Source organism: Anser anser (genome assembly GCF_964211835.1).
Source record: "Anser anser genome assembly, chromosome: 11".
Taxonomy (NCBI): Eukaryota; Metazoa; Chordata; class Aves; order Anseriformes; family Anatidae; genus Anser; species Anser anser.
In genome coordinates, this window is record NC_139732.1 from 6,659,706 (window position 1) to 6,672,088 (window position 12,383).

General features: G+C 39.0%; 2 protein-coding genes across 13 annotated transcripts in view; both read left to right on the top strand.

Annotated features, from left to right (window-relative positions):
* The window catches only part of NKD1 (NKD inhibitor of WNT signaling pathway 1), a 293,721-nt gene extending 286,144 nt beyond the window's left edge, over positions 1–7,577 (top strand). For all 5 annotated transcript variants that reach the window (XM_083794852.1, XM_083794853.1, XM_083794854.1 and 2 more), the window contains one exon: positions 634–7,577. In XM_083794852.1, the coding sequence (XP_083650978.1) occupies positions 634–1,208 (575 nt within the window). In that variant the 3' untranslated portion in view covers positions 1,209–7,577. The remainder of the gene's footprint in view (positions 1–633) is intronic.
* Positions 7,578–10,197: 2,620 nt separating this feature from the next.
* LOC310879880 (uncharacterized protein) overlaps positions 10,198–12,383 on the top strand; it is a 59,007-nt gene continuing 56,821 nt past the window's right edge. For all 8 annotated transcript variants that reach the window (XM_083794861.1, XM_083794859.1, XM_083794858.1 and 5 more), the window contains exon 1: positions 10,198–11,552. In XM_083794861.1, the coding sequence (XP_083650987.1) occupies positions 11,228–11,552 (325 nt within the window). In that variant the 5' untranslated portion in view covers positions 10,198–11,227. The remainder of the gene's footprint in view (positions 11,553–12,383) is intronic.

Below are 12,383 nucleotides of genomic sequence, written 5' to 3' on the forward strand. Positions count from 1 at the left end.
CTGCAAGGTAATTACTGGTGATGGTGGAATCACAATGGAGTGGCTAATGTACTGCAAGTGTGCTTTGAAGTACTTGTTTGTGTAGCTAAACTTGGAGGAGAGCCTAGGAGAACAATCTTTACATCTGAATTAGTAAGTTTAGTCTATGGGTGAGGTGAGGACTGAATTTTGGATAGCGGAGGTCATTCCCGAGATGATACCAGCATCTATTGTCACATGTTTTTTGTACTCATTACAGACTAAAAAATCAGAGAATGTGGGTTTATACCTGGAATTTTGCCTTCTGTCCCCCAAATTAAGGGGATTTGGATTTTCCTCCCTTTCTCTGTCCTCTGTCAACTTCTTACTATTCCACTCACAGTTATTTTGTTGAAATTCAAATAGATGGTGAGTAAGAGAACGAAACGTAAAGACTTTTAAAGATATATACTTAAATATATTTTTATATATGTAGGTATGTGTGTGTATTATTTACTAATCAGAATGATTAAATGTAATTAAACTAGACAGCTATAATTGCATTCACTTCCTTAGGAAAAATTCACTCTGCTGATAATGCTATCCCTGCCAACTGCGTGCTACTAATTAAAACTTTGAAATACTAGATGACTAACTCAGCTTGTTATTTTCTAGGATCTCCTCCAGCAGCTCAAAAACATGACCCACCAAGCAGAGTTGTGAGTCAGACTAGATCCCGTTCTCATGAACCTGAAACCTTCCATGCTCACCATAGGAAATCTCAAGTGGTGGATCCGAGCCACATCAATCTAGCTGAGAGTTCATATGCCAAGATTGCAGAAATTCAACAGAGGCTCCGGAACCAGGAATCAAACAAGCACTTTGTGAGGTCTCCCAAGGCCCAGGGCAAAAATGTTGCTCCTGTGCATCCTGGAAGGGCAGTAAGAAACAAACCTTTTCAAGGGGGGCCCATGCCAATGGCTTCCCCAAGTGCACGGGTGGGACAGAATCTTCCTTACCTCCCCTTGCAGTCTCAACAGGTTCACAAGAAGCATAAGCAGAGGGCAAAAGAGAATCACCAGATGTGCAAAACCTTCCAGTCTCCAGGGACAGTTGTGGAAAAGGAACATGTGAGAGACCTGCCCACAGTCATTTTGTATGAAGGCCAAGTCGGACAAATGATACAGAGGCATGAACACCACCACCACCACGAGCATCACCACCACTACCATCATTTCTACCAGACATAAAACAGATCCCACAACAACCTCCGGGAATCATCCCATATGAAGGAAGCACGTTCTTGTGACACCAGAACTAAGGCATTACTATGATTAATATTATTGTTACTCCATTAATATTCAGCTAGCATTTCTTTTAGAGGTTATACGGAACTCTTGAAACTTACCCTATTTATATGTTGTGGAACTGCATAGCTTACTTAAACAACTTGTGGATTTTTTTTTTAAGTGGCTTGTAAAACAGCAAACAGCCATAGATTTTGAGCTGTGATTTAATGCAGGTCGTCAACGCACTTCTTTACAAGTACTACTTCCATTGTAGAAGGAAAGATACTTCAAACACTCTTGCAGACATCTAGCTTACCAGTCTGCTGTATGCCGGCTGATCGCACACAAGCCTTTTATCAGGGGAGCAATGTTCGAAGGTTTGGACTCCAGAGATGCTCAGAATAACAGAAAATACAAACAGCTGCTACCTCTAGTATTATTCAGATTTTATTTTCTTTTTATTGATTGTAATGTGCTACAGGGGAAATTTTAATATACTGCATTCATGTAGCCTGTTTGTGTTCACATCCTTTCAAATTATCTTAATTGCAAAGAAACATTAGCTATACTTGTCAACAGAGCTACATTTGTATGACTTACACTTTATTTTCTTTGAGACTCTTCACTGACACAAGTACAGCCTGTTATATACTAGGTTATATTTAAATACACTTCCTTTATTTTAGTGTTTTTTTTCTTTTTTTTTTTTTTTCTCGTTTACTCTCCATTCTGTTTGGGGTAACTATTTGAAAAGAGGAGGATGTGAAATGGTGTTTTCAAAACCATCAGTAGACTTAGTGCTTGGGCCATAAGTATAATTCATGGGGGGTTGGGAAGGAGAGGGGTTGTTTGGGGGGTTTGTTTTGTTTAAATCCACAGTTCTTTTTTTTGAGAAAGAATTGAGGAAAATATACTTTCTCACTTTAAATGTTGGCAAATATATATAAAATATAAATATAAATATATATATATAAATATGCACACTCTCAGGTACATTTTGTTGTTTTAGAAATCTGTGGTTTGAATATTAACATTATAATTTTTTTTTCCCATAACAGTGACATTTTGAAACACATGCCATGGCATTTTCTTAGTTGCCTCTGATTTAAATTTCCCCAGCGCCTACCAGTTTGTGCTTCTGCCATTTCAGAGACAATTCAACATGTGAAAAAATAACGTTCACAGTCATTCTGGCCTCTTCTACTTTTTTCGTATCAAAGGGCTTCCATTCCGTGAAGGAGATTGAGACCATACTTACAAGACCTTACTGGCTGTTGAGAAATTTGAAGGTCAAAAGCAAATTGGAAAAGTGAAAAAAGGGTCAGTACATTCAAGTTTTACTTTCTATGGGGCCCAGATCTATAATCCATTCAGTTGGGTTTTGTACAGATCACTACTTTGCAAGTAGAAAGTGACTGAAAAATGCCTACGTTGCTTTTGGAACTTTGAAGTAGAGAACTCATCATAAAAATATAACTGTTCTATCAAACATATTTGCGTTTCGTTCTAATTATTTTAAATGTTGTGGTATTTTGCCTATAGTATATATTGTAAAATACAACTATCCCACTTTGTTTTAAGACCTTTATAATTATTATTTTTTCTGACTAGAGTTTTCATCAGTCCAAAATGGAGTTTTACCTTACTGCTGACCAATTTTAGAGGGATGTTGCCCTTTCTAAGAACATGGAGACATCAACTTTTAAAGAAAAAGTTGAAAGCCTTGCTTTCTTGTGAAATTGGAATAGAATCACTGCTTCTTGGTAATTAGGTCCATCTCTTGTCTCTCTGAATCAGCAGTTGTTTAGGCTTATTGTCCTCTCTAAAAAATCTGGTTTATTTTATTTTTTTAAAGCTGTCAACAGTGTGTTCTGTTAAATCTAACAAAATGTTTTTAAAATGTGTTTGATCTGTGTGACAACTATACTGTTCTGTTTATTTTTTAAATTCCTAAAGTCCAAAAATATTTATATGCAGAACTCTCTGTATTGAAAATATGAAAAGGCCACAAATTTGGTTAGTTACCACTGAGTTGTTCTAGTCTAAGCCTTTTTTGCTGCTTGTGTATCATTCTTTTTCAATGTATATATAATTATGGACTGCAAAAAAAAAAAAAAAGGCATTTATATGTCTAGTAGAAGGAATAAGCTTATTTATATTATAATGTTAACGAAGTCTGATGTATTCAAGTGACTTACGTTATACCGCATGCAAACACAAGTGTACATTCCATCTAAGAAGGGATGCCATGCTATTTGTTTTGAAAACATAATTAAAGCTGTTCTCTTTTCAGTAGAGCATATGCCAGAAAGACTGGGAGGTGGGAATTATTTCCTAGTCCATTTTTCTAATGCAGAACACTGCTCAAAACAAGAAAATGTTCTGGAAAACTAGAGTGCTTTCAGACCTGTGGTGTTTTCTACAAAATGGCTGCAAAGGGGCATAAATGCTCTCTCACCCAAAGATATATTTGCTAGAAAAGATAACAGCACTAATAACAAAATCCCATCTGAATGAAAAGTGTGCAGTACTAGCCATGCAAGTGAGCTTTGAAATGCAACACAACTGACCATTGGATATAACCTTAAGTTGATTTGTTTGGTTTTATTATATTTGGAGATTCAAAAGGCAAATTCAAACTTATTTAGATCCTGTGAAATACATACAAATTCTAATAATGTGGCATCCCTATACTAAAACTTTACACCAGCTGTGTATGAACATACAGTATCTAAATACTGTGTTGCAGTTGTGTTATGTGCATTAAGTGTGAATAACATATAGCACAGTTTCTTTTCACAGAACCCTAAGTTTCCGTATCTTTTAAAAATGTTTGCTTTTCAGTATTTTGTATAGTAAATATAGATGGTTTTGACTAAATGCTTTATTTATTTAACAGCAAAAACTGTGCCAAGAGAACCCCCTGTTAATTAAAGTTTTACTAGTTCAGAAAGTATATTTCCTTCTTCTTCTTGTGGATTTCAGGGGCTTATTGCAATTGCTGTCAGTGCTTGTAGATCTCACTGATGAAAGAACTTGTATTAACATTTTTGGGAATAGGATCAGGCTGTAAGTTATGGACTGGGTATGCTTTGGCTTTATAATTAAACTGTCAAGTTTAAAAGTTAAATTTCTTGTCCCTTATTATTAGAGCTGCATTGAGTAACTGATTTTTTCAGTTTATTAATTCTGAAAACCTTAAAAATTATAATTTATTTTGGGTTACTCAAAACTGTGGCCAAATCTAAATTTAAAATAAATTAGTTTCTGGTCAAACAAAACATTTCATTTCCAAGGGGAAAAAATATATAAATATTGTCGCTATTTAAAAGTAAAATGGAATGGCACAAAGTCATTTCAAATAAAAACTCCAGCCTTTTCACCTACTTTTTCTGTTTTTACACAAAACAATTCAACAAAATGAAGCCAATCCCAAAATTTGCACTATTTGCTGAAGAAAATTTCAACTGAAAAATTTTGCTCAGCTCTACCAGCTACGATTTTGGGAAAGCCAGGTTTTTGAAAATACAGATTGCTAAGCTCTTCTCACAGCTTCATGTCCACCTAATACCAAGTCAACAAAGCTAAGGATAGCAAAGTAAAATCTCTATCCCAGTGAAATCTCTAGCAAGACTTCCAGATTATCACTGGCTTCTGGGTGCCTATAATTTCATTCCAGGAGAATGGGTTTGAAGTCTATGTAACGTGCAGGCAGTGATTTCAGTGTTTATTTTAATGCATCTTACTGGTGATAGTTCTGTAGTAGCTGATAGTAAATGAAAGTTTGTAAGAGATCAAGCTGGTGAATTAATTAATACTCATGTCATTGGAGGATCTGAAGGCACTTCCACACATTTTTCAAACATCCACACATCATTTAGACACCACTAGGGATTAAGACCCAGTTCTGCCCATGGATGGTGAAGTACAGCCTCTCCTGGCATATTGGCAGACCAGCCCCTTAAGGCAAAACCAGCTTTAAAAGCCACATTATCTTTGACCTCTAGAGCTGCCTTCCTACCCTAGTCATCATGAGTACAGAACAGCTGGAGTATACTGTATAGCTGGAGAAATAACTTAATGGAAAATTTATATGTGTGTGTGTGTGTGTGTGTGTTTGTACTAAAATGTGTCCTCTGCTGGCAGTTAGTGACTGCCACAAGATGGATTCTGACAGAGGCGATCTCTTATTAGTGGGTAACTACTGTGTATGCTCAACAGTCGACAGGTTGCCACACAAATGTATAGGTATGATGAATGCTTACTGTTCTCCACATGTCATTGTGTACCTCAATTATTGAGTGACAAATTTCATTTGTATTCCAATTAACAGGAAAGTTAGGCCCCTTGGGGCCTAGGTTACACTCGAGAAAATTCATCATGCTAGAAAATTTGCAAAAACATTCAACATAATTTTCGCCTGGAGTGTAGGCAAGAATGTTCATGTTTGGAAATGTGTCAGCTAATCAAGTCTCACCTTTAACTACCTTGATGTAATTCATCAAAATCTGAAAATACTCTTTCAAACATGACTTATTCATGCTTTCAGTGGGAACCAAGTCATATTCAGCATCATGTTGTCGGACTTTTTTTTTTTTAATATACCAAGCAGAAACATGTTAGAAAATCTATGAAATAAAAATGGAACTTAATATGTTTTCTACACAGCTTCTGGAAGATTTCTTCTCTAGTGTACTTAGCAGCAAAACCAGCTTCAATTTATCACATAATGACTTATTTTCTTCAATATTTGACAGCTGTTCAGTTGATTTAATTTGGAAGGGGGGTGTTTTGGGTATTTTTTTTTGCTTGTACACATTTGAAATGTGCTAAAAATGGGCTAAAAGGAAAAGATGTAGAAAAGCAAATAACTTTATATACAAATTATTCAGTAGGCATTGAACTGCATCTTATTTGCAGTTTGGATCACAGTTATTAAATAGTGATGTTTTCAATGATGCTTTAATTTACTTTTGTATTCCTATATAATTATAGATAATTCAATCCTACTGAGCTAAAATGATAGAAATTCTGTGGATGGTATCTTCTAATTTCTTTCTTTTAAAATATCAGGATTTAAGAACTGTACAGATGGATTACTGTGAGGTTTAGAGCTGTGAAAAAAGACTGGCAAGAGAAAGATGGAAAGAGTTGGGAAGTGTGGGGATAGTGAAGAACCGTCTACCAGTAGGGGGAAAAACAGCAAAGAGGTAGGAAGATGTTATATGGAGAAGAAACTATGTTCATACTACTTTTTTTGAATCTCTTATGGTACGTTTATCACTCACAAAACAGCGACAATAGTTCATAGAACATTTTTCATGGGGAAAGCTTGAAAGACTGTCTAGAAGAGGTCTATCTCCAGCGTGCAGCAAGAAGCACCAGGAAGGGAAGTTGCGGATAATCACCACCGGGGCTGTGGCAGAATAAGAAACAATGTCTTGCGTTCCTGAGTCTCTGCCCAAGCTAAGGGAATTTTTTTCAGAAGCTGGGGTGTTTCTACAGATGTTTTCAATATTATTCAGAATATGCTTTGAATAATAGCACCAGTTCCTTTTCTTTTTGATTACAAACACACATAAGTTGGAAGCTTTGTGCAACACTTGACCAAGTCTATCTGTTTTCTAAATGCTAAGCGCTAACTATACCTTGGAAATCTACTGACAAAAAGTCTAATTCTGATATCACATGAAATGGCAGATTGGACCATACTGATTGTCTCGTTAGCTTGGTATTTCAGGGTCTGAGAGTAGGAAGTTCTAGAAGTTTCATATGAATGTTGAAGACAATGTTAAGGGGCTTTATAAAATTGGCAATGGGCAAACATTAACCTAACAATGTCAGGCATACTGTTAATTATGTGCACTGTGCTTTCTGTTCTTTTTGTTTGGTTGGTTGGTTTTGTTCTGTTTTGTTGTTGTTGTTTATTTGTTTGTTTTTTCCAACACACAAAATGGGGTTTGTGTCTTCCTTTGAGTGCCTAGTCCATGATGAGCCTGTACTTTGTGGATGAAGATGAGGGGTTCAGATCCTTCTGGTGCTGAGTGCTTATTCTTGCACTTAATCGTTCCCATTCTGTTCTGCTCATGAAGTGCAGCACATTGAGGCTTTGTGAATTTTCTAAGAAAACACCTCATCAACTGGGCCAAATTTGTCTCTAGATTCACAAATGGAAGCCAGGAGAACCCCATGCCTGTCTTTGAATTTGGACCTTCAAATGGAGTTTGCTATATGAGTCGTCATCTTTTCTTGTACTAATTTCAGATATTTGATAAGCTCTTTTTATGGTTTACAAGTTTAAAAAGACAAATAAAACTTTGTAGATTAAAATGTTGTTTTGGAGCTTGCGTTTTGTCTGTTCTCACTGGAGTTCTATGAAAGGCCTTTTTCTGTGGGCTTAAACCTGCGAAGTGACTTTGGAGTGGGTGTTTATAGTTCTTCCTTGCTTGTTCACAGGATAAGACTGTTGATAGATGAATAAAGTGCCACTTGAGGTTGTTAACAGCCAGGACTGGTAATGCTAGTTCAGCTAAGATAAACAGTGAAATGCCATGGCAATTAGCATTAAGGTCTCACTTGGCCAGTGCTGATTTTTAAAGCCGCAGATACGGTGCTTTATGGATACCCGTGGCCATGGGGGCTGGAGCTATTTATTCCATCCTTACTCTGAGTGCTGTATGGACTCCTGTGCAGTGCATGCCCAGGGCATTCCAGTGCACTCAGTGTGCCAGTAGGAAGCAGGAGTACGAAAACTGTAATGTTTCAGTCTGCAGCAATTAACCCCCTCACCCTGCAAGGAGTGGAGGGGAGGAAAAGCTCAATTAAAGAGACTTGGAGTTTCCAGTAAGTGCAGAAGTACGAAGGGAAGCAAAAGGCAGCACTGTGGGCCTCACATTCCTCCTGTCTCTTTACAGCCTTCTCGGGGAATATTTTTTACTTTTGATGTCTTTAATCACAACTTCTTGCTGTTTGGCTATGCCATCTGTTAAGGCCATATCCCTCAATGGCTCTGCACATGTGACTTCTATGAGTTTCAATGGAAACTTTGTGCGGCTTAACTGGATCAGCAGATGTAAACAGAGGTACTTCAATTTACACTTTCTTGGAATCAGGGCCCTGGGGCACTCACAGCTTGCACTGATCAGGGACAGGTTTTTATAAGAATTTTCCTGGTCCAATAAATGGATGCTAAAACCAATTAATTTAAAGATCACAAACTTGACAGCTTAGGAGTCTGAAGCATCGAGTCATCTTAGCTAGAGACGTTGAATTAAAGGAGTAAATCATGGTGTTTCCAGAAGCGTGGCAAGGCTTTCGTTCCTTGTCCTGCCAAAAGCATTATCCCTGCAACCTGTTTCTTTATAACTGAATCATAAATTAGGTAGTATTCACAGGATACTACGTGTGTGGCTAATGCTATCTAATTATGTTTATTTTACTTAGAGCCTTTTCTCACATAGATGCTGATTTCAATGCCCACAAACAGAGGAAATCCTCTACACAGCAGAATTCACTTTGAGCTAAGCCTGCATCCTGCTTTTCCTGTTATCCGGGATGGAGTCACTCCAAAGAAATGGTCAGAAATTTCTGCTTCCAGGCACACAAGAGGTACACTCACTACGCCTGTAACCAGAGCAGAGAAAAGTGAAGACCCAATATGATTCTGAGGCACGTAATTGTTCCTTTACCTCAAAAGAGACAGCAATGTCTTGTTATTGCCTAACCACTCCCCGAAATGCCATTATGCTGGGTTTCTACAGATGCTCTGGGACATGAGAGCAGTGAATGCTCATGCGCAGTAAGGCCTCAGATTCCAAAATGCTCTTCCATACCTTTAGTTAGTAATAGGAAATGTTTGGAAAGATGTCACTGTGAAAAGAACTTGAATATGAAAATTTCTTTTTTGCTGTTGACTCTCTGCTGTGCCCTTTCATGGGTTTAAAATCCACTTATCTGAAAGTGTGCAGTTACATTTTGTCCTTTTTCATCATTTAAATGCATCTTCTTGATCTGGAGAAATAAAAGCAATTAAAAAAAATTAGAGATTTTGTTTTCATATGTGCTGCCAAGTCTGATGCTGCAAAGTAACTGCTGAATTGGCACAAGCAGTTTGAGAGAGCCAGCAGATTTAGGAAGGGAGAAGATAAACCTTATTATGTTTCTTGCCAAAGGAGAAAAGAAACGATATTGACTTAAATGTGGGAAATTTAAAAGGGGCCATATGTTCTCACTTTGTGCTTTGTTTCTAATAGATAGACAGAAATCTTTGAAGTGTGGATTGGCACAGTAGGGTGCATGCTTCTGTAGAGAAAAGATGCTAAATGGGGAGGATGTGAGGGGGCACATGAAACTCTATTAGCCATGCAACAGCAAAGAGAGAAAGGCAAATCCAATGATAATGTACATCTGTTTCAGGGAATTTATAAGCTTTGAACATTTTTTATGTGCAGATAAGTGGATCCTTTTCTTACCATAACTTAGAACTTCAAAGCAGATTGTGTGGATAATGCAAATTGCTGAAATATGAGATTTTCCTACAAAGAGGTTTCCAAAACAGAAAAAAAAAAAAAAAAAAAAAAGAATTAAGGCTAATTGATGCCACAGTCTTTTATGTGCAGTGTAAAAACTCTACAAAAATTGATTTTTATGAACTAAGAAATTGATGAAAAAATATCGAAGTCTGCTGTTTGCATTCAGGGACTGAAATTTGAAACCGAGGTTCTGTGAATTAAACATTTGTCTCTGATATCACTACAGCAATATTGTAACATAAATTAAGATATGTAGCTGAGCTGTAATTGTATCAAAGTCTGCCATGTCATAGGAATGTAAGACTCATGAGTGTGGCATGATATGCAGCACCTGACGTTACCATCACTGTCAAGGTAGTAAAGCAGGAATTTCTAGGATATGAAAAAAATTATTACAAGAGACAGAAATGGGGGGGGGGGGGAGGGGGGCAGGGGTTGGAGGCTATTTATGTGGTATATTTTGGAAGTAGGGTGTAGATGAACGTGTAACTTCTTAGCTGCTGAGAAAAATTAGCTGCTCTCTGAACTGGAGGGTTAATGCTGGACCTGGGGGTGCTGGCTGCACTCCAGTTGGGAGATTTGCATGTCCCACTTGAAAGTGCAATGCTAAGAAATGACACAAGCAAAGGGATTTTGAAGAATTTCATTTATTGCATATACTTCAGAGGTGCATTCCCTTCCTCTCTTGTCAACGTCAGCCCATAAAGCCAGCTTTGTGTTTCTGAGATGTAACCACAGTAGATCTGGGTATATAGGGTGCTAACGCTCACCTTGATGCTGAACACCTAGACAACCAGAAGGGGCAGCTCTCGTGTCCTGTTGCTGAGACTTTGCTTAAGTATGGCTTCAACTGGCAGCTGGACAAGGTTGTTCTTTCCTGCACTTCAGTCTGAGCAAGCCATGGACCCCTCATGATCTCAGTCCTAGATTTTTTCTCCCATGTTCCAAATCCTTGCACAATCTTGGTCACTGGCTCCTACAGACTCTCAGTAATAAATCATGGCAAGAGATTTTCTGGGGAAAGTGCCAGGCCTTGATACCTTGAAATAAGGTCTAGCATTGCTGCTCCAGATGAATGCCATGGATGCCTTTCAGGGGGAATGAATTTAAACAAAAGCAAGGATAATCTTTGCAGAACAAATATTTAAGATGAGTCTTAAATCTATTACTGCTTGTTTTCCTTTCATACCTTCACAATGTGTTTCATATCCAGGCCTTACTCCTCATTTAGATGCATCTTATTTTCATTTCCAGACCAGCAGCAGAACATTTGTCTTGCTCCACACATCTCACAGGGTAGCACACAACATGACCCCAGGAGTCTGTTAAGTGCATCAGCTTTTATACCCCACACTAAGTGGAAATCCTCAGTGCACTGATAATTCAGGCGGATTTTCCTCACTCTGGAAGGGCCTGAGTGCCTTTCCAGAGGGAGGACATTCCAGAGGCATGCGGTCAGCCACTGTGCTGGCAGCAGGGATATCAGGAAGGCTTTTGATCCTTGCTCCAAATTGTGCTGACCTAAACCCACCCCAAGCTGAGGCACCGCCGTGGAACCTTCCGGAAGGCTCTATGGGGGCAGCCCTAGCGGGTTCCAGAAGGTTCCGTGTGGCCCTCAGGGCCCATTTCAGTGCAAATAAAAGTAATGGCTGCTGCCATCACAGCCTCTGGGATCATCCAGGGGAGCACCACCTCTGGCTCATCCCCACCATCACTGATGAGATGATAGCTGTGGAGAAACTATCATGGTTTGATGCCTCCCTCACCATGACAGGTATGGTTGCTGTCAGAATGATGATTTTTTGGCATTTTGGCCGAGTTTTGCTGCAGGGAAGGCATGGTGACAGGATGAGGAGTGCCATGTGGCTCTGGGGTTTGGCTCTGTGCAGTGGTGTTTTCCTGACGGGGATGAGGGCACACTGAGCCTCCTTTCCATAATTAAATGAACCAAAAAACAAAAAACTCCTGTGAGGTGATAGAACAATTTGCCTCATCACTTTAAAACCATGTTTTACCCCTTTAAAACCACCTGGGCTGAAACTGACTATTTTAGGCAACCACCAAGGGCCCTGCCTTTAGTCACCTTTACTAGATGCAGCTTAGGTTAATTAATCAGGTAATTATGAGGCCTGACTCCAACAGCAACAGCCAGAGAGGCACCCTCCCACCAGCAGCCTAGAACAAACAGCCCCAAGCCTGGTGGCTGTGGTGGCTGAGGGAGGCCCTCCCGGCTCCTCCCATCTTTCCAGGTACGCAATCCACTCACAAGCCCCAGCTGCAGCGGCAGAGGGTTAAATTCCAGGCCATCTTGCCTCTCCTATTTACAAATGTGCCCCAGCAGCAGGGAAAGGGCAGTAGGCAGTGATGTTGAAAAGAACAGCTGTATGCCATCAGACTAAAGATAGAAACATAAAGCATGCAGACTAATTAAGTTCCCAAGTGGCAGCGTACAAAGCGTACAGACCAAACAGAACAGTGCCTTCTGCTTGTTTTGATCAACTCTGTTTCTATCACTTTGATGAAAAGAACCAGTTGATTTGTCGTTCCCCGTGGCTGCCAGGGGATCCCTCGTACCTTTCTCTCATTGACGTCCTCTCTGTCAATA